The sequence below is a fragment of the Sinocyclocheilus rhinocerous genome, unplaced genomic scaffold, assembly GCF_001515625.1.
Source record: "Sinocyclocheilus rhinocerous isolate Xijiao unplaced genomic scaffold, SAMN03320098_v1.1 scaffold50, whole genome shotgun sequence".
Classification (NCBI taxonomy): Eukaryota; Metazoa; Chordata; class Actinopteri; order Cypriniformes; family Cyprinidae; genus Sinocyclocheilus; species Sinocyclocheilus rhinocerous.
Window position 1 is genome coordinate 492,841 of NW_015641057.1, and position 23,329 is coordinate 516,169.

At 36.4% G+C, this 23,329-nt stretch overlaps 1 protein-coding gene across 1 annotated transcript in view; it reads left to right on the top strand.

Annotated features, from left to right (window-relative positions):
• LOC107754505 (AF4/FMR2 family member 2-like) overlaps window positions 1–22,996 on the top strand; it is a 259,399-nt gene extending 236,403 nt beyond the window's left edge. Inside the window, exons 11-20 of the mRNA XM_016570984.1 lie at window positions 1,748–2,794; window positions 4,666–4,781; window positions 7,701–7,947; window positions 8,263–8,399; window positions 8,563–8,626; window positions 11,520–11,671; window positions 15,152–15,245; window positions 15,496–15,545; window positions 19,201–19,418; window positions 22,263–22,996. Coding sequence (XP_016426470.1) covers window positions 1,748–2,794; window positions 4,666–4,781; window positions 7,701–7,947; window positions 8,263–8,399; window positions 8,563–8,626; window positions 11,520–11,671; window positions 15,152–15,245; window positions 15,496–15,545; window positions 19,201–19,418; window positions 22,263–22,384 — 2,247 coding nt within the window. The 3' untranslated portion in view covers window positions 22,385–22,996. The remainder of the gene's footprint in view (window positions 1–1,747; window positions 2,795–4,665; window positions 4,782–7,700; window positions 7,948–8,262; window positions 8,400–8,562; window positions 8,627–11,519; window positions 11,672–15,151; window positions 15,246–15,495; window positions 15,546–19,200; window positions 19,419–22,262) is intronic.
• Window positions 22,997–23,329: the final 333 nt, after the last annotated feature.

Below are 23,329 nucleotides of genomic sequence, written 5' to 3' on the forward strand. Positions count from 1 at the left end.
CCTTTGCTGTGCTAGGTACCCCAACGGAAGGGTACCAAAAAAGTGGTACGGTACGGTTCGCTATTTTGGTACCATTCACAACTTCTGACAGTGGAAACGGAAATAATTGCGTACCGTACTGTACTGTACCGAACCGTACCGCTCAGTGGAAACGAGCCATTAAACTGTCACAACACATCCTCACACTGATCCATGAGTCGTCTCTTCATTCCATTCACTGATGGCTGTTATTATAGGTGTTTCTCAGTTCAGTCCATACACTACAGGATAGGGCCAAAAATATGTGGAAACCCCCTTCTAATTAACGAACTCCTTATTTTTTGGGGAAAAAAAATAGGCATCATTTACCTACAGCAAAATATTATTTCCACTTTTTTTTTTTTAAGGCGAGGCATGACCCAGTCATTTTTGACAGGGTTTGGCTATTTCCTCAGCCCTTCTGTTTAGTGTTATTTACAGTTTTGTTTGGTGTTTTGTTCACCTTCTGAACCCTGGGCCCTGAGGTAAATGAATACCAGTATATGCAATTATTTCCCTTAGATGATTATTGCCGGGCCCATTACCAGAAATTTCAAAAGAACCGAGATGAATTGGAGTAAGTCTATTTTCTCATTTAGCTAAAGGCAAAGAGAGACTGAGGCAGCATTCTCCCTCTGAGTTTTCTCAGCATGGGTTAGGGGTAGGACTTTTGAAAGGATCTCCTCAAAGGATTAATTGGCAGCTTTAAAGTTGTCCCGCAGTAGCCTGCCCAGGGCTCCCTAAGAGCATTACGCAAGAGTAAACATCTCCCGGTTCTCATCGCCCCTTCTGTGTGTATAGCTTTGCTCTCGGCCAGGGATGTCCAATGGGAATCCGTATCTTAGCACTGCAAGCGCTCTGGTCTGCAGAAAGATGTTTCTCTTTCAAGCAGCCGCGCATAGCCTTGATGCCTCAGTGGTGAAATATTGGGAGGCCTGTCAATTTAGACATGCTCAATTGTTAATTCATCATCTTTGCTGGTGCTTTTAGTATAAAATTTGGTAGCTTGTATTGGCAGAAATGTCTCTCTGACAGATGGAGAATGTGGCTTTTGAATGTCAAATAGCATAGGAGATTGCCTTTTGTCTCGAAACGTACCATCAGGTCTGATTGGAAAGTGCACTGAATTGAATTTCTTACCCCGTGAGTTTAATGGTTAATATGGATGTCCACTCATTTCCACAGCTTCCTTTTCTGAATGATTTTCTATGATTCAGAGCATTCAAGACAGTGTTTATGGGTTCGTGGGAAAGATTTACTTGTGTCTGGAAACATAATGGTACACAACAATTGGCGTGAGATAATATAGCCGATGAAAACATCTCCACAGCGAGAGCTGTGAGCATTCATCAGGACAGTACTCACAGTATTTCCTCCGTTATTCAGGAATTTTATGACTTCCTCTCTTAATGGCCTTTTCATCATAGCGCCAGTTCATTGGTCTGTGAAAGTCATATGACGGAAACATCAAGCTTCTCATGAATCAACACTGGAGACAGATGAAATCTGTACCGATATGCATCATTAGAAATTTGGTTTCCATGTTATTTTACACATGCATCCATTTACATTGTATAGACCCACATAATGCATGTAAAAATGTCACGTGCAACAAAAAATTATCTGCTTTTCATCTCATTGTGTGATTGATAAAATAAGTTGCTGAGACAGTGTTGTCAATATTCCTTAAACTGTTGTGCCATCAATTTGCTTTGTCTTTTTCCACCAGCCTGAACCTCCATCAACAAACAAGTGGCAACTAGATAAGTGGCTAAACAAAGTTAATCCTCACAATAAAGCACTAATTAACACCCAGTCAGATAGTCATGGGCTTAACAGCTCTCAACCTGATAAAAGCCAAGCCTCAGACAACCAGAGCTCCAGCAAGAGCAAACCCAGCACAGCACTGGCACCAGCAGACCCCAAGGAGAGAACGTTGCTCAGTCCTATCCGAGAGAAAGCCAAACCCAAGACTGGTCAGAAGGCTCCGGACAGCAAAAGCACCAAGGTAAAATCACCAGCCTCAGTGGAGCTTGCACCCCCCAGGAGAAGCACTGGAAAGAAGCAGCCTAAAAAGTTGGAGCGATCTTCCAGCAGCGAGGAGCACAACTGGCCAAGACCAGGGAACTCAAGTTCTACCCCGAAAGAGAAAGAGCCCCCACCTTTAGAACCGCCAAAACCTAGAGGCAAGGGCCCTGGGGTCAAGACGGCTCCAAGAAAGGAACCTCGGACCACCACGACAAACACCGCACCAACGAATATCACACCGGTTCAGGATAAAAAGAAGCACCGAGGACCCAACAAGATCATCCCCAAGTCTAAGGAGTTCATCGAGACAGAGTCTTCTTCATCCGAGTGTCATTCGGACCCTGAAGAGCTCACTAAGGTTCAGCTTCCCTGTCCCGGGCCCAACACCCTAAGCCTGAAATCCAAGGATTGCAACAGCAATATCCTGAGTGTTAGCAGCCTTACCAGCACAAGCAGCACCTCTATTCCTGATCCAGGTGCCTCGGATCTCCTGGAAGAGCCCATCTTTTCTCCCATCCCCATTGTACAAAATGAACTTTTGTCACCACTAAGAGATTTTGAGGACATCAAGTCCCTTTGGGTTAAGATTGAACTCAGCTTCCTATCACGGATCCCAGGGCAAGACCCTCCGGAGCCTCCCCCAACAAAGGCCGAGTGTCGGGAGGTCAGTGTCAAGCACAGACGGCAACAGTCTCCTGCCTCCATCCCTGCAGAAAAGAACCCTAGTAAATCCAAGAGGAAACACAAGGCAAGTGTTCAATGTTCTCACTCTCATTTCATGCACTATAATTATAAAATCAAGGACTGCAATTGCTAAATAATCATGCAATTATTATTTTAAGCAAGTAGTCATTTAGCAGGTCCTTTTAGCGACATTCACTTTTTCCATGGAACAATTCCTCTGGAGTGCCTTGTTGAAGGACACAACCTTGATAGCTGAAGGATCGCCCCTTGCCGAGTTCGAATTGTATGATTCATTAGCAACCCAGATATTTAATGGCCAAAGGTTTTTATTGTTTTTATAAAATAGTACAGTATCTCATCCAACGTCATATGTAAATCATAGACCTTCCTGTCTACAGGAACATATTAAACTCTTAACACCTACGGGTACAAATGGTGACAGCTCATGAAAGACCACTTGCAGCTCCAACCTTTTCACACCTAGTTCAATTGAACATACAAGCAATCTTGAGCCAAATAACATGCACATGTAAGCACATGATCTCAGATCCCCACAAATGATCCAAAGATGCATAAATGAAACAGACAACCTCAAGAGGTTCGTTTGTGGTTCAAAAGAGTCCCCTTTTAAGACCACTTACAATGTCAACACCTGAAGCATTGAGGTCACTTGCAGCCAGTTCCCTTTCTTGTTCACTTTAACTGAACTGGGTTTGGTTCATATGAAGTCTACTATATGTGAAAACCAGGGTTGTCAAGACCTCAATATACACTGCCTGTGCAAAAAAAAAAAAATATGTTGCACACTCTAATAGAGAGGTCTTCTGGGAACTCACTGTCCTGCAGAGTTTATCTAGAACCCTAATCAAACACAAACGAAGCAGCTAATCGAGCTCCTCAAGATTGCTTGAAAATGCTCATTGGAAGCAGGTTGGAAATAAACTTTGCAGGACCGTGGGTCCCCAGGAGCAGGGTTGAAGACCTCTGCTCTAACTTTTCACTGGACCACCTTTAATTTTGATTATATTGTACATTTGTCGTGGCATTGTTTCCACAACATTATGCAACATCACAACATTTATTTCCATCAGGAGTTAAGTTTTTGGCCAAGATCTAGTATTGACATTAGGAGAGTCAATTCACTCCAGCACATCCTAAAGACTTTCAATGGGGTTAAGCTCAGGACTCCATGCACTCTAAAAATGCTGGATTAAATATGGACAAACCCAGCGACTGGGTTTTTTTGACCCAGCGGTTGGGTTAAATGTTTAACCCAACCTTCTGGGTAGTTTTATTTAACTCAACTACCGTATTATTTATAAATTGTTATTTGGCTGGCTTAAAATTAATGCCAAATTACCAGAGGCATCAGCATTTATTGAACATTATTAAATGTTAATTTCCAATCTATTTTGGGTTGATTTTAAGCAAGAAATGTTAGTTGTTTTAAACCCAGCATCTAAAGAGTGTGGTGACCAATTCATGTATGAAAATGATTTCTCATGCTCATTTAATCACACATGGATATGTCTTCCAATATGGTTGTTTGAGAAATAAAAAAGTACACAGTGCATCAATTAGGGTTAAAATAATTGTTGTCAAACACAACATGCCAGTAACATATTAATCACTGCAAAAATGATTCAATCCTAAAATCTAAAGTATTTGCTTATTTAAATCCAAACTGCAACTTTTTTTTTCTTTTGGTCAGGTAGTGTAGAATTCACTATTCATTATGTGTTCATGAGTAAAGTACAATTTAAAATTTCAGTGCTATCCTGTTTCAACCATGTGTAAGGGGAAACTGATTCTTGGACTATAAAAGATGGGTTTTTTTTAGTCTTAATGTAGATGTTTCAACTCGTCCTTTATCCTGCCAAGCTAAATAACATGTTAAATTCTGTATGGTGGTAATTAACTTCCATCTCTCTGCAGTCTGAGCACTGTGACGTGATGAGTGGAGGCAAGAAGCTTCGGATGGACAAAGACGCACTGCTGCTTCCTCCTTGTATCTCGCCCATACACAACCACAAGGTCTCCAGCACAAAAGAGTGAGTATTCAGTACTGACTCATGGCTTGTTGCCTACGTCTTAGGAGCATGACTAGTGACTAGCCATTTTGATTTTAATAGATAATAACGATTCTTGTTGGATTTTGTTCAGTAACTCCGCTGAAAACCTTCATATAGAGAGCCCACGATGCTTCACTTTTCTTTAACATATGCTGCCAGTGTCCCCTGATGTTTTTGCCACATATGCACGAAAACACTCGAGATTTGCCAACTCAGCTTAGTAGCTCACCCTGTGTTATGTCCTCTGAGAGAATGCTGGGATACGCAGGAGGAGCAACAGGTCACCCTTTCGAGCCGCCTGCCTGCTTTGTCCCACTGCATTACAGTAATTTAACACTGACACCAGCACAATGGCTACCGCTAATTTTAGATATTCAATTAGTGTCAGGCCAGGCTAGAGCCCATCAAAGACACACGCATGACAGGGGTCATATGCTTGTCCTGTCCGCCTGAGTGCCCACCGCACTGCGACACGACTAACGCCAACAAATCTTCATGATACGATCAGCAGCGCTACGTTAAATTATTAGCCACCGCTAACAACTATTACTGGAAGTGTTTAGCACCTCGGGCTATTTACTGTTATCACCTGCTCAGTGTGTTTTAAATCAGCTTGTTCACTGCGTTCACCCTTTTAATTGAATTAGAAAAAGTAAAGAAGGCTTTTTATTTAGTGTTGTTAACTGATGAGACTCATGTTTTATGGTGTATTTTCAGCCTAATAAACCAAAGGCAAAAAATATGCTGCTGTCTAGGACATTCCGTCTCGGTGGAGCTTCTTTATTTAGCGCTTAGGCTAAGTTTAGACATGTAAGCATTTATGTAAATGAATTTAGCAAAGTTTATATCAGAGCACATGCAGGTGCCACCACCTCCCTCTCTCATCTGTATATGATCTTGTGTCTCTCCTGTGTTGTTCTAGAAAAGGAACAAAACCATTTAATCTAAAATGACCCTACTGCCCTGCAGGGTGAAAATAATAAAAGAGAGAGCAGAATAAAGTATCATATTTTCAACAAAATTACACCCTGTGTAAAATAATATACTGTATGTCAGTGGTAGCTCCTTTGAATTGCAGAAAGAAGCTTTACTCTTTAATTAGGGTTTAGTGTTGTGCTGAGATGCAACATTAGAAGTTGAGCTGAGAGCGTTTCTTTCAGAGATTCACTATAGATTCAGAAGTCAGCATCAATGGCAAATAAAAATAGAAAAATGTAATACCATAATTATTTTCTACTTGTCATGAAACTGCATTTTGCATTATTGTAATTTTAAAGAAATGTAATTTTATATTTTTGATCGGATGCTTAATGCATGTGTCGCTATACAATTGCAAACTATTTATATTTATTTGTTTCACTATATCTTCAATGTGTTAGTTTCTCTTATGACAACCACAACATTTTGTTAGTTTTATTCTCAAAAAAGAAAAAAGAAAAAGATATTTAGGGATGGGAAAAAAGGTAAAAAAAAAAAAAATCTGAGAAAACAGTGCTTCCGTGTGTTCAGTTTTGCTGCTCATTATTTATTATTTTAAATGATATATATTGTACCTGTATACTTTTGCATATGATCTTTTTTTTTTTTTTTTTACTTTTTGGACCTTTTGTTCTGCAATTTTTTTTCAATGTATGTTTATATTAGGAAAGTTTTTTTTTTTTTTTTTTTACTTTTTGGACCTTTTGTTCTGCAATTTTTTTTCAATGTATGTTTATATTAGGAAAGTTTTTTTTTTTTTTTTTTTCAGTCTAAGTCCAAAGCATCTAGTCATTATCTGAGTTGTTCTACACTCTAAAAAATGCTCTAATTTTTACATTAAAATTTTAACCCAAAAGTTGGGTTAGTCCATATTTGACCCAAAGTTGGGTTGAAACAACCCAGCATTTTTTAGAGTGTACACTCTAAAAAATGCTGGGTTAAATACAACCCAGTGCTGGGTAAAATAGGGACAAACCCAGCTTTTAGGTTAAAATTTTAATGTAAAAATTTAAACCAACTGTTGGGTTAGGGTTAGGGTTAGGGGTTAGGGTTAGGTTGGGTTACTACCCAGAAGGTTGGGTTAAACACTTAACCCAACTGCTGAGTCAAAACAACCCAATTGCTGGGTTTGTCCCTATTTTACCCAGCACTGGGTTGTATTTAACCCAGCATTTTTTAGAGTGTAGCAACAATCTGTCCATGTGATTTCTTTCCCCCTGTCTTAATCTACATTTCCACAACAAGGCCTAAAGCACAGATCTGGTATTTTGGCACGTGAACAATATGTAGTCCCATCAGTTTACATTCACATGAGATATATCTGACTGTGATTACATTCACAGTATGTATACATTCACAGTACCCCCCCCAATCCCTCGGTAGTGTTTAAAACACCACCAAATGTGACCCTGGACCACAAAACCAGTCATAAGGGTAAATTTTTCGAAATTTGAGATTTATACATCATCTGAAAGCTGAATAAATAAGCTTTCCATTGATGTATGGTTTGTTAGGATAGGACAATATTTGGCCGAGATACAACTATTCTGAAAATCTGGAATCTGAGGGTGCAAAAAAATCAAAATATTGAGAAAATCGCCTTTAAAATTGTCTAAATGAGGTTCTTAGCCATGCATATTACTAATCAAAAATTTAGTTTTGATATATTTACAAAATATCTTCATGGAACATGATCTTTACTTAATGTCCTAATGATTTTTGGCATAAAAGAAAAATCAATCATTTTGACCCATACGATGCATTTTTGGCTATTGCTACAAATATACCCCAGCGACTTAAGGGTCACAAATATGACTTTGAATGTCTTTGTTTTAAGAAATATTGTAAACGCCACAAATTTATTGGCCTACTGCTGTACAGACAGAGACCTTTGACTTGTTGTCTATGTTTTCTGCCAAGTTCTTTAAAGAAGCAACCTCGCAAGCGGGATGATAAGCTGTTACCGCCTCTGCTGTCGCCGCTGTCCGATGAGCCGGTGGGCCGCCCACGGAGGAGCAGTGAATGCAGCTCCCTCAGTCAGGAGGGAAACACCTCCACCGTCCCAAACACCCGCACAATACCTGCCTCCACCTCTTCATCATCGTCCTCATCACACAAACACCGCAAAGGAGAGAACAAATCCTTCTCCCATTCCAAGACCAGCGCTGTAAGTCATAGACAGACAGATAGACTGATGGATGGAATAGATAGATTCTTTTTTTTTTTTTGCTTTGCTTGAGGCCTTCACCACATTTCCTGTGTTTTTGCTAAACTAATTACCTTCTTGGAAAGGTTTCAAAATAGCCTTGAAGACAAGAGAACGGCTCCCATGTGCCGATCGTCCAAAATCAATCCAGCTAAATGGTCCTAAAAATGAAAACACTGAGTAGATGCAGAACAGACTGAGAGTGAATGGATCCTTTATGTATTATTCAAGCTGTTAAAGGCTAATTATCGTTTTAATGTTCTCTTGCTGTTCCAGGAGGAAGACAGTCACAGCAAGCCTTCCGGCGGTTTTCACGGCAGTGGTCAGTCGGAGCCAGACCTCTGGTCAAACACTTCAGCCCTGTCCACGGAGCACATGGAGCCCAGGAGACCTAAACTCACATTTAATAACACGTATGTAACAGTAACAGTGTGATTGCTGTGGGTAATGACTGACTGAGTCTGGAACGCTTTCAGTCGTATTGCAGCTTTACATATTTCAGGTTCATGTTAATGCGCACAGTGGAATGTGTGTGGAAAAACAAACAGATCTTAATCACACTTTATATCATTACAGTGTTCACAATGCAGATTACTACATGCAGGAGGCCAAGAAGTTGAAGCACAAGGCAGATGCTTTGGTAAGTCTATTCATAACCATATGCCAAAACATATACAAAACAATAATTGTTATAGAATCACAGTTGTTATAGTTAAATAGCGTTAAAAATATGTGTGTCGGAGAAGACATCTGTCTATACCCTCACAGGTCAGCCCTTACATTGCAGTACACACTACAAAGTATTCAAAACCTGTTGTGTAAACGCATGAATAAATAATTTACTAAGCTTTCTGCATCCCCTAATCTAAAGTCTAATGTGTTACACATCATTTGTAGATTTGTCTTACCTGATACAAATGATCTGTAGGTGTATACAAGGTATTTACAACACCCCTAATCTAAAGTGTAAACTACTCATCAGTTGTAAATGTCATTTACACGTTTATTCACTTGACAGCAAATAATTTATTATTCTTCATAAAAAAAAAAAGTTTTAGCATAATTGCATTTTTTTGGGGCTTTTTAACAGACCAGCTTACAACTTTAACGAAACATACATAAATTATATACTGAATAACAAATGTTTATTGAGATACTAGTACAATGTTGACATTTCAATGATTTATAAGTGATTAATAATATAATAACTAGTAACTATTAGCTATTTACTAAGGATCTTTTTGATTATTTCGTGATGCTATTTTTTAAGATAACTTACGACAGATTTGTAAATCGTTAGCATATTACTTAATAATCATTTGTGAACGTATGGTCATGTTTTGTAAATGATTAGTTCATCACCATCTAATCACTTGTAAATGATTTATAACTTAATCTACAAAACATAAATAAAAATATTAACATATCTCTTATTAATCATTTATGAACGCATAGTCATGTTTTGTAAATGATTAGTTCATCATTAACTAATTACTTGTAAATTAATTAACAATACATACACAAATTGTTAGCAAATCACGTATTAATTGCTTATGAATGTTTTGTAAATGATTAGTTCATCATTAACTAATCACTTATAAATGACTTACAACTGAATGTTATTATAAAGTGTTATCAAAATCAACATAAAAAAAAAATTTTCAATTAAAAATAAAAACAACAAAAATACTAAAACTATCTAAAATGAAAATGAAACTGGGAAATAATTCAACATATTTTAAAAACTATCTAAATTACTAATAAAACAACACTGTATGGAATAAAATACTGAAAGAAAAGGTGTTTTATTGTGTAGTTTTATTGTTTATCTTTAAATAAAATCCTAGTGTAAATAACTTTCGAAGCAGAAACAATTTGACTGAATATGGTATAAGCTACAGAAAAAACGCTGTAGCTCATAAATTGATCTGATCATTCTAATTGTTATTAGTGGTTATTCTGACATTTGATTGCAGAATTTACTTTCCATGATTAATGGAAACCTGGGAATATTGGGGAATTTTAAAACGGCTATTTCCTGGCCTGAAAAGTCACAGGGAAAATACTACTACCACTAATAATAGTAATAATAATAATAATAAATTAGTACTGTAGCAGTAGTAGTATTAGTAGTAGTAGTAGTATTGTTGTTTTGTTGTTAGAATATAATAATAATAATAGTCTGTATAAAAAATAATGATTTAAAAATTCAAGGAAGAAAATTTCTAGGCTTTTCTAGCTTTGTTCTGCTAAGATTGGTCTTTGTCAATGCGATCTATATAAGGCATTCTAAAAGTAATTTGGGTAGCTGATAAAATCTTGATAATTCATTGATCGGAAGGTGTGGGAACCCTGATTTGGGAATCTTGGCACCTGAGCACTGTGGGTAACAGTGAGATCTTTTCTGAAACTCTAGTGGAGACATATGTGAAATGATGACGTCTTTTACTAAGCAGAAAAATCTGCCAAGCCAGAGTCTCCATTCAGTTCTCATCCCATCTCAGTGCAGCCTAGGAGAAACAGTGATAATGGTGCAATCTTTAGCGATTTTTCTTTCCAATGGGAAGTTAGCACTCAGCAAGAGTAGATGAAAAATTCCTGCTCTTAACTACACGGACACATAACCCATCCGCTACAGAGAGCCATTAGCAAGCTGAGAAAAAGCTCTCTCGGCAGACCTTTTATAATGGAAGACTTTCCAATATAGGCGAGCGAAAGCCCTTGTGTCTGCCCTTAGCATCCATAAAGCAGGAGCTTTGTTAGAGATTTACAAAACAGACCCCCAGACCCTCAATAATTGGATCCAGGCAATTATCTCTGGAGACATTGTCCATTATCGCAAGTTACATCCTCTCTGTCATAAATCGCGATGACGATGTATAGGCCTAGTCATGAATACAAAGTAAAGGGAATTGATTGCCAGTGTTACATGAGCGTAGTGGCAGGCGTGTAATGAATCCCGAGCGTCCGTGCGCCTCGTATTGAAGGGCTCACTTGAAAACGAATGGACTCGGCTCCTGAGGTGCCGGCGGAGGCAAGTGGTCAGTAAATCTATTTTACGCTCCTATGGAGATGAGATATGCTCTTATTGTTTGTGATTGTCTGCGGAGCTGGATGCAGTTGGGTTTTTGGAGGCAGGCGTAATGTTGTTTAGTGCTATTGATTAGTTTGTGTTTGAGAAACGAGACATGAGAGTTAAAGTTAGCCTTTATGAGCATGTGCCGATAAGTCAGGATGAAAAACATAATCCCTAAATATAGAGAAAAGCACTTCGTACTACTATACCACACAAAATAAACTGTTCTGATTCATAAACCTGTCGTGAAGTTGGCCGTAAATCTGCACGTTGCCTCACTCTTGCATTACATCTTCTGACTCATCTTCTTACCTCAGCCTAATGGCTTTATTTCCTCCTCTGATGATATCTGTTTTTCTATATGACTTTACGAGCTTCAAAAAATTACCTCAGTGTTTTTTTTTTTGTTTTTTTTTGCATAATTCTCTCAACCTTTGATGGCACTTTTGCTTCACAGATGGACAAGTTCGGCAAAGCTGTGAATTACGCAGACGGGGCGCTCTCGTTTATCGAATGCGGCAATGCCATGGAACGGGACCCGTTAGAGGCCAAGTCACCATACACAATGTATTCAGAAACCGTAGAGCTCATCAGGTCAGTGCCCTCTTCGTGATTCGAAAATAAAAGATGATTACCTACAGTTGGAGCAGTCCTCGTTTTTATTGACATCAGAGGCAATAAAACTAGATGGTCCTCAATGTTCATCAGTGTATTCTAAGATCCTTTGCTAAATGAAATATGGTGTCAGTAGTTTTTTTATATTTGTTTATAAAACGCATAGTTCCGGTCCTTGATTCTGATTGGTTGAGCCGCGTTCAAAGCTGTTGTAAATTACACTACAAACATACACCTTTGTTTACTTCTGTGTGTTGCTCGGCAAGCACTGTGTTGGAACCACAACTGTTTCTGAGTTTGGTGGAAGAATACTGTTTTTATTTATATCATTACACTTTATTTGCTCTGTTTTATTCTGTGAAACCTTACTACGTATATGGAATAACCGTTTTATAAAAGCAATAAGCCCAGTGAAGCCGTGGTTTACAGTGAATTTATAACAGCTAAGGGGCGTTGTTAGGCACGATGAGAGAGTGAGTGAGTGAGTGAGTGAGATTCATATTTTATTTATTCATTTATTTATTTTTGAAAGAATAGTTGTTGTTGTTTATTTTAATTAATACTTTTAAGTATGCAAATACACATTAAATTGATCAAAACTGCCAGTAAAAACATGTATAATGTTACAACAGAATTCTATTTTGAGTTAATTCTGTTCTTTAAAACTTTTTTTTGTTAAAATACAAAATCACCATCTTCGTTTCCACAAAAATATGAAGCAACACAACATTTTTCACAATTTATAATGTAAAAAAAAAATTATTGAGCAGCAAAACAGCATATTAGAATGATTTCTGAAGGATCGTGTGACACTGAAGACTGGAGAAATATAGGCTGATAGGCTGGCTTGCAGTTTTTAAAAATCAGGATGCACGTTTTAACCAGCCAAACAGAAAATAAAGTTTTGTTTCAAGGCTTCTGCAATTAACATTTTAGAGGAAGAGCTACTTGATTTTACAACGTTTGCAAGACTCATAGAATCAAACATTAGCAAGTAAACATTGTGTCCTAATAATTCTACATTCCACTTTGCTTCCAGAGTTATGCAGGTTATATCAGATTGCCCACCCCTAAATGTCACAGAAAAAGATGAATCATGCTTCTTTAAAAGTCACTTTAAATGTCGGTTAGATGAACCCTTCCTGAATAAGGGTACATTTCACAACAACGATGCACTAAAAACGGAAAAGTTTTTCCTTTGTGTTTTTGAAAAGTTTTGCGTACACACGGCAATGTTGTCAAAATGTTCCCTGTTCACACAGATCCAAAGTTTACATGTAGTTTTTTCAAAAACTTGCACTTTGAAACCTGTTTTTAAAAGTTTGTATTTTCATGTCCCGAAAACGCTATTGTCCTGTAAATAAACAGCCAAAAAAAAAGATTTTTTTTTTCGTATTTAGTTAAAAGCTTTATAGCGTAAACGCCCTCCACATACCCAGAATGACCCGCCATATGGACTTTATCCAATAGTCTGGGGACATCAAATTAGTGCAATGCTGTTTGCTGAAAAAGTCACACTCAACATACATGGAGGTCAAAATGTGAGTTTCATTGATAACCCAACAGATACGCACGCATTAGGGCCTTCTAAGGGTGTCAGAGGTGGTATTAACACTTCAACGCCGTTCCCCGCGTACCATCAGAAGCTAAATCCAGCGCTTTGCACTAGCAGCCAGTTAAATCTCCTCTCAGCCATCGCTCGACGACAATCATCCGTATCTGGAAGGAAGCTTTAAAACACTGCTAAAGCGCTTAATCAGCTTAGAGTGGATCATTATTCCTGTATTTCATTAAGCTATTAGAGGATAATGAAAGATTTCCACATAGTGACGGCAGAAACATATTCTCGGCCAGATAAAAGCCGCCCGTGCTCTGCCTGCCTGTCATGCCACGGCGGCTTGTTTATTTTGAATGTCAAGGTTAGTTTTGTGCTTATAGCGGGATGACAGTCATCAGCGCAGATTGGAATTCAGCTGCCAGTCTCTCTGGCTTGTTAATGAAAGTCATCTAGCAGCCGAAAGGGATTTTCAAAGGCTGCTGCGTTTATGATTTATAAACCTGGGTCGAGGACATAATACCGTTCGGGCGATATTCTATGCATTTAAGAGAGCTGTAAAAACATGTTTACTCTCGGGCTTCAGATATTAGGCCAATATAACCTGTAGATTTTGACCTGTGACGTCAGGAAACGTTTCATGCTCAAATAAAGATGCATCTACAAGATGCCATAAAAGCCTCTGACCTGCTTTTGGAGGGACAGACACCTTGTTTATGTATTGATGGGACTTCAGTAGTCTGGATGCGTGAGAAATGTGAGAAAGCTAGTTTTGGTTTCATGGGGCTCTGCATATGTCCCAAGCATCTGGTGTCTCGCAAGCATACTGTTGAAAGGTCAGCCACCCCAAGATACTGGCTGCTTTTCCCTCAGTGCTCATATTGAAGTTTTGTTTTGTTTTGTTTTGTTTTGTTTTGTTTTGTTTTGTTTTGTATCGTTTCGTTTCATTTCGTTTTGTTTTGTTTGTTCATCTTAACACGTCATTTCCACCAAGTATTTATTGTCTTTAATAACATTCTGTGATATTTGGAAATGGAAATTATATTTTAAACATGTCTGGAATAAAATTTGTGTCTCCTTTGTCTCGCTTAAGCCAATTTCATAGCACTGTAAAAAAAAAAAAAAAAAAAAAAAAAAAAAAACATTCTTAAGTTCAGTTGCTGCTCATATAGAAGTAATATAAAAATAAAAACATAAGCTCCCATGACTTACTGATATGATATGATCTGATATGATTTTACAGTGTAGCATTTTATGTATCCTAATTGCGCATAATTAAATAAAATTTTAACAATTCTTGTACAAAAATGCTTTATTTTGATATTATCTGTTTATTTTCTTCACATTTTATCTCAAGTTCTTCATTAACACTATAATTTCCAAGTACACTAACTTACACTAAAAGTACACTAAGCACCAAATAAACTAAAAAAAAAAATTTTTTTTAAATTGATTATACACAAAACTATCAGTCATAATGGAAATGATGCCACAATTGTGGGACAGTCATAATTTGTGTACAGATGGATATACATAATTTTAACAGTGTAAATATTGGAATTGTTAATGTCACTGTTTTAATTATAATGGGTTTGAAAATGCAGTAAAATGTATGATGGATTTTCATATTAAAGATTAGATTATCTGGGTCTGGAACGAGAATAAAACAAGGCATTTAAAAAAATAAATAATAATAATAATAATAATAGCATGATAAATAGTTTCCAGTTTTATGTAACATTCATACAACAAAAAGTTAGTTTCAATAAAAATCAATCCCTGGGACATTATAAAGCAAAAACACCCAGACATTGCCTTGATGATGCTGCATTAATATTCCTAACAGCATCTTCCAATATTCCTTGAATATGTTTGGCAAGATCGTAATAGAACCTTAATGAATATTTTCTCTTTTTCAGCAATCGTTGTTTGTCACTCCTGTACTTGCGAATGTTCAAGCTGAAGAAGGACCATGCCATGAAGTATTCCCGCTCACTAATGGAGTATTTCAAGGTATACGACCCCGTGCCTCTGTTTCTTTGTTTATTGCAATTAAGAAACAGAGCTAGAAATCTTCACACTTGTTTGAATAGCTTGTTCTCATAAATTCTGCATTATTAAATCAATTTAGTCATAAATTCTAAGCATACATTGTCAAACTGTAAGCTAATTATGATTATTAGCATTTGCATGAGACCTAGCATGCTTGCATTTGGCGATTATATGCTGTGTTTATAAATGATTTTTATTCTCGCTCCCTCAGAATTCTGCAAAAAGTTCCCAAGCACCTTCGCCGTGGGGAGCCAATGGAAAGTACGTGCATTTTCCTCTCTTTGTCCTTTTGTGTTTCTGCCAGCTTGTGAAAAGATTCCATCTTGCTTGAGAACAGCCCGCCTGAATCTTCTTCCCGCTGCCAAGTGGGAAAAAAATATAGTGCGCGATATGAAGCCTCAGTCATGGTTACTTGACATCAGTGAAAGGACATGAAGAGATGAACTCTGGGAAAGCAGCATCGCTTCCATGTCAGCTCTATGGCAACCCAGTACCAATGGGGTGAGGCGGTGCGAGAGGCGCTGTGTTTGACTTTGTGTGTGTGTCTGATCCGGCCTCTAGCTGGACACTACCCAGGCCCGCTGTTCGGCTGCCAACCGATGGTTTTCGAGTTGTATTTCAGGTTTTATTGTTCAGTAGACAGTTTGTACAAACACTTGTTTTTTTCTTTAGACTGCAAGTAGAGAGTATAGCTGAGTGATAAATACATGTATGCATTTACAGTAAGATTGTTGGTGATATTAAGCAACATTGTGAATATTGCATATATTTTAATTAAAAAAAATATTTGCAATGTTATTAGTAGTAGTAGTATCTGGCCATGAAGTTTCCTGAGGACTGTGTATTTTATTGAATTGGTTCAAAGTTTATCCTTAGTAAACTTTATCTAATCTTGACAAAACACATTATTTGAAAGGTCTGTATCTCAAGGTTCTATATTTGGTGGTTATTTTGTGACTGAAGATTATTTTGACAGAAATTTATACATTTGTGATAAGAAAGTGCATTAAAAATATTCAACAGAGTTTGGGTGTAACCCAGTGGCTATTTTTGTTATAGCTCCTTAAAAATCTCACAGTAATCTACATTTTTGTAATATCAACTTCAAATTTGGAACAGTCAATTATGTATGGCTTTATATATGGTTTTGATTTTATAGCAATTTTAGATCCCAAAATATTTAGTAAAATATTTATTTTAAAAAAAAAAAAATAATCTTTAGTACAGTACATTTCTTTACAGTAAATTTAAGTACATTTTAAATAATTAGATTTTAATCTTCTTTTTTTACATTTTGTGTGCTTTAAAGTATACAACAATTTATTTTCACTCTAAAATGGTTCACAAAATTCTCATAATTTTTTATAATTTGAAATGATTTGGTAAAATATTTGTAGGCAGATGTTAGTTTTTACTGTGGTCTTATATTCATTAAGTGACATACAGTTTGAAAGACATGCAAAATAATTTGAACACATTTTTCAAGAATGTACTATTTCAGTGGACAGCCTACTAATTTAGTAATATTAATTTCCTCTCAAAACGCTTATAGGAGTAGCTTTTTTTTATCCATGCTGCAAAAATGTTTAAATATCTTGAAAAATGACTTTAATGTCTTTAAAGGGTTGACAGTATTTTCTTTTGTTTAATACATTTGGTCAAAATCTAGAAAAGATGATGCTGTATTGGCTATGACTACGCGCAAGATAGGCTACCAGATCAAGACCCTCGTGTTTTTTTTTTCTTTTTGAGTAAAGAAAACGCTGTACTTTATTATTATTATGTGTGTGTGTCTGATCCGGCCTCTAGCTGGACACTACCCAGGCCCGCTGTTCGGCTGCCAACCTGCCTGTCAAAAGCAATTAGCCTCACCGGCTCGGCCCCTGCAGCTACTACATTAGCAATAAAGAGCCAGCCGTACCTGCTGTAACTGTGATCAACACATCCATCCTCAACCTCCTCCTCATCCTTTACCATCATGAATCTTTTTTTCGCCTCGGAGGGAGTTTATTTATTTTAGCTGAGCCCTGAAACCCGCTACGAATGGGCCCGGCTGTTGACAGGGCGCATAATTTAGCCGGCCGAGGCTTGAGTGTGTTTCCATTTATCAGTGGATTACAGGCCACTGAACCAGATTGTTTGGGGTGAAGCACTTAAGAAACCAATGAATATGTGTGCCGATAGTTGTCTGGAGGAACGACACTGTCTGCAGGTTACTGTTGATAATGTACTGAGATACTGATTAAAGGGTTGTTTGGTAAACATAAAGAATCTTATAGCAATGACGGTACCTTGTGAAAAAGAAGTGCACTTACTGAATTGAACTGAATAAGCACTTATAGTGTATTTCAAATCTTAAATCTATGTGCAGATAAAATAATATTAATGAAAGAAAAGGCCACTTAGTTGACACTTACACTTTCTTGACTATGTTTGTTAACACACAGTGTACTTCTAATAACTTTTTAAAAAGTTGTAATAATGTCAAATTAAAGGTTTTATTTTAACATGTTAGCTGTCAGCGTTCTTGACAAGTCTAGTCTTGACAAAATGTGTGTCATTGGAAAGGTCTGAGTCTCAATGTTCCATATTTGGTGGTTATTTCATGATAGAAGTAACATTGTGACAGAAATGTATACATTTGTGACAGAAAAAATGCATTAAAAATCTATTTTTCTCACAGGAACCAAAATTTTTGTAATATCAACTTCAAATTTGGAACATAACATATTTAGACATATCGGTTTGATTTATAACAATTTTAGATTTCAAAATATTTTGTAAAATATTTATTTCATATAAAATAAAAATTTTCTTTACAGTAAAATTCAGGTACATTTTAAATAATTAGGTTATCGTAATCTTATTTTGATGTTGATTAACATACTAAAGCATTTTTAAAGTACTCGATTATAGTTTTAATTGTAGTGTGTTATTTGATAATACATTGAAAGTTTTTTTTTTTTTATGTTTTTGTTGAAATTTTAAATGTTCTAAACTGCAACTGCATCATTACAAATTCCTTTTCAAATAAATGATATGCAAATTTTTTTTGTTGCATTTAACAGAAAGGACATTAAAGTATATTTTATTTTACCATAAATGCTTGTCAGTATATTCAGCAGTACAACTATATTTAAAAGAGTAGTATTATGAAATTAGATAAAAAGATGTACTAAACCTACTTAAATGGGTCAAAAAGCACTGTTAAGTTCAACTAATTGTATTTAATATATAGTTTAACTATAAAACATTTTAAATATTAATTCATATAACACTATTAATGTCCACTTTACACTTTACTTATTGTAGTAATAACAGTAAATACTACTTAATTACATACAACTAACCTAAACCAGCCCTAATCCTAACTCTAACCCTGTATATGTAGTTAATCAATATTACTCAGTAAGTAAATATATGTTTTTACATCATAACAAGAACACCTTAAAATAAAGTGGAACTGCATTTTCATTTAATTGCAAAGAACATGTAATTTCATGTCTGAAAACATTACATTCAGTTTGCACTTAAGTATATATTTTAATGTTTATAATTTCCATAATAAGTACTAATTTTACAAGTATGCTAAAGAGTACTTATTTTACACAAGGGTAGTCATTAAAGCCAATCAAGATGTATATTATTTATATAAAGCTGTGTAGCACAGGATATTGAGCCAATGAGATTTCACTGTGGGCGGGGCTGCTGAGCATAACATAAAATAAACAGAAACCAAGCTACAAACAACATGTCTTTACATGCCCCACTCGCCACTTACATTTGATAGATAGTAATGCACAAGATCCATTTTAATGGTAAGGAAAGTGACGTGTCAGTTTGAAATGGTGCGGGAATACGGTGGATTGAATTTCCAAAATTCTCATTGGTCAGTATTTTATCTGTCTCCTAACAGGAGCACAGGTACCCCGTCTCCCATGTCCCTGAGTTCATCTCCTGTCAGTTCGGTCAGCAGCGGTGCTGGAGTGATGGGCTCTTCCTCTGCCTCTGGAAGTGTGGCCATTCCCCAACGTATCCACCACATGGCAGCCAGTCATGTCAACATCACCAACAACATCCTGCGCAGCTATGAACACTGGGAAACCGCTGACAAGCTGGCCCAGGAAAGTCAAGGTGATGCTGTATTGGCTATGACTAAGCGCAATATAGGCTACCAGATCAAGACCCTCATGTTTTGTTTTGTTTTTTGATGAAAGAAAACGCTGTACTTTATTATTATTGTTATTATTATTATTATTATTATTATTATAGGCAAATAAACGTTTAAGTTCAAACTGGTTTCGGAATGGTAATAGCCTAATACAGAGGAACGCAGGAAGCCCTGCTTTAGGCAATTGACCAATATCGGTATCGGAATCGGACAATAGTTGTTTGTTAAAATCGGTATCGTATCGGGCAAAAAATATCCTATCGGTGCATCCCTAATAATATAATAATATTATAGAATATATATTCTATATATGTTCTATAATAATATATAGAATTTTAATTTTTTAATTTTTTTTTTAATTTATTTGTTTATTTATTTTCAATTTACTAGCAATTTTGGAGTGAAAAAATTGTTTCTACACCAGATTTTTTTCAGTGCACATATGTACATTGTTGTCAAAGGTTTGTATTATTTTTAGCTATATCGCACATCAGTATTAGAGAGACAAAATTAGTTCTTCGCCTACCATTTTCAGGGCTTTTTTTATCTTGCATCATGAAACAATCATTGAAGTAAAGAATTACTTTTCCACAGATTCTCCCAAAATCTCTCTCCTGCGGATAAATCTCATTTGTCTTGGCTGTCATATATCGCAGCATTATATAAGAATTTCACCTCTCGCATTCGCAGTGTTATCAGTAACTCAACGTTTGATACGGCCCACCAGAGAAATGAAAAAGCCACTATGCTAATTGCATTTGAGATCAGATGTGGCTTGTCATTTCCTCTCTTTCTCTCTCTAGGAGACTAATTAAAACGCTCTGAGACCCTGCGTGTTGTACAAGGTCTCTCCCGCCTCAGAAATCAGCCGTAATAAACTCTCTCTCAACTTCCCCTCCTCAGTCTCTTTCCCAGAAATGAATGCAGTTAGGTGATGGTGGGTACGAGCTTTGGTCAGAATGATAGCGGGATTGGCTAATTATGACAGTATCAGTTCTGACTCTGTGGTCTGTTGTTGTCATCTATTTGCTAATTGCTGCAGTCATTAGTAGGAGGCAGTGATGTCATCAGATACCTCCGTTATCTTCAGGCTAAACCTAAGAAAATTCACCTTGATGAAGGAAAATTTAGTTAAAGATTAATTGTTTTTTTGTTGTTGTTGTTGTTGTTGTTGTTTTGTATCATTTGTCTGTGTTCAGTCAAGAAATAATTATTATATAGCATGTTTATCATGTTATTGACATCTTTATTTTAGAATTATCATTCATAGCCTCACATAAATTCACAAAAATCTTAAGAATTTTTTTTTAGATAAATTCTTTAGAATCTTAATTCTTAAGAACTTTGTAAATGTGTCCTTAAGTGCACGCCCGCCTCTGTGTCACCGTTGGAATGAGACTGAAGTACAAAGCCTATAATTTACATAATAAATAATAGTTTAGCATTCAGATACGTTACAATGAATCGGACTTTGCATCACTAGTGCGCAACTTATGGCATTCGCTGTTCTTCTGCTGGCGGCCGGTTATCAAACAGCGTTGCATTTCTGCGGGCGCCCCCTTCTGGATTGGGGGTGAATTGCCTGTATTCGTTGTAAGGCCTCATGCACCGAACCGAGATGTCCGTACCGTGACGGTTCGGTACGAATACATGTATCGTTCCACCCCATATATATATACATATACTCAGCATTCTCCACATGTCTCACACACTTTAGGGACTGAATTTTGTGAATAAGCACGCTTGTTGACGAACCACTGCAGCATGAAAAATGTATCACTTTTTATGTAAAAGTTAAAGTTTATGTAAGTAAAATGAATTTAATTTGTTTGAAAACTTTTCAGAGGAACATTTACATTGTTTTAGGTTTCATAAATGTGGGCAATCATGAGATATAAGTCAAATGAATTTGATTACACCCCATTCATTCCAATGGGGTAATTCTGGTAATTCTCAGATTATTATGTATTTTCTTATTTTTATTGTTTTTATTTTTTAACAATGACATATTCAAATAGGATTTCTCCTCAGAATTGAATATACATTTCAAAGAATTCTCAATTTTGTAAATAAAACAAAAATGTAGTAATAACATAGTAATAACAACATTTTCACATTCACTCACTAATGAAAAGTTGCTGATCAGATACAATATGGTTTTAGTTAAAAAAAAAAACTGTTTTATAAAACAATTCATCGAATTGGACCCAGAATGTGACAATCATACAGATTTTTAATGCATTGTGAGGGTTAAGGGTTTATTTTTCTAGGATTTTTAACAGCATTCTTTTCTGGAATTCAAATTCTTCAAAGTCTTCAGAACAATCTTAAAAAGATAAGAAAATTTAAAAAAATGTTTTTAGGAATACAAAATATTCTTAATGCTTTATACTTAATTTTAAAAATAAATAAAAAATAAAAAAAATTTTAATGAATAAAGGCAGAATTCAGTCTATTTTCCACTTTTTAGATCACTCTAAAATACAATCACTGGCAAAACATTATCTTTTTTTATGATTTGCAATGTATGTGTCATTTTTAAACAACTGTATTTTCTCTGAATACATGACTACTTTTGAATGCTGTCAATGGACCCATTTTGGGGTCAAGATGTTGTAGTTAGTCTGCCAGAAAGTCGCATCTGCTTTATTGTTGGTTTTTACTGTCAGTGGCACATAAAAAATGGCACTCAATCTCAAAAAGGTTAGCAACACCTGTTATATATAATTTACTGTAGTCATATGTAAAAAACAATGTTGGTCCCATGTTGCCAATCGCTCTGTGTGTCTCTCTCTCTGTTCTTACAGAGTTCTTTCTGGAGCTGGACTCAGTGATGGAACCGTTGACGCAGCACAGCAGCATGACAGAACTGGTGCGCTACATACGCCAAGGATTGCACTGGCTTCGGCTGGAGGCCCATTTGTTATAGTGCTGGCGCTTCCACTGTGCTCTTCCTTTTTCTCTGTCTTTCTCTCTCTCTCACTCTCTTCCCCACCGTTCATCACTACCTCCACCATCTTTGCCATCTGCAACCCTTCGGAACCCTGAGGGAAGTCGGCAGTTAACCACTAGCGAGCCTCAGAACTGTGAGTTATTCCCTGGAGGGTGCCATGTCCTCATTCCAGTGCATCAGGAAAGTCTTGAGATGTCATAGAAGGCGGACCTGGAAGGACGGAGCGCTGCTGCATCGCATCACAGCATACGGGAGGCCAAATTTATGCATCTGTTACAAGAACATGGTAGCAGTGGGCAAGTTAACCAAGTTGTTGAAGAAAAATTCAGCTAGTGACCTCTGTGATGTGGGCCTGGCAAATTTAATTTGCTTTGTAAGGCAGGAGAGGCCAGAAACACACTTTACGCAAGTACGTCAAGATAGGTATGAATGTTTGAACAACATATTGCAAGTGCAAAATACACATGAACATTCTTAAAGTGTGATACTGTGTGTGGCACGTAAGCGGCGATAGAGTTAACTTCAAATGTCTGTGGGACAATGACATTAAGTTTTGGTCCTATATATTAATGTACTCAAAAAAAAAAAACAATTCGTACAAAACCAATCAAAATTCATTTTAAAGCTTTAAGTCAGGGTGATACAATTGTCCTGATTTAATAATGAAAAAATCCTTATCATAAGAATTAAATTCTTTAAAAGAAAACCTCAAGTTTTTGGGGTGTTTTTTTTTTTTTCTTTACTTTTTAATGCTTTTTTAAAAATACTGTTTAATACTTTTATTCCGCAAGGACACATTAAATTGATCGAAAGTCACAGTAAAGACATTTATAATGTTACAAAAAATTTATATTTCCTGTTTCTGTTTTTGTTTTGAAAATGTATTTATTTTTTTTTATTTTTTTTATTATTTAAAATTAT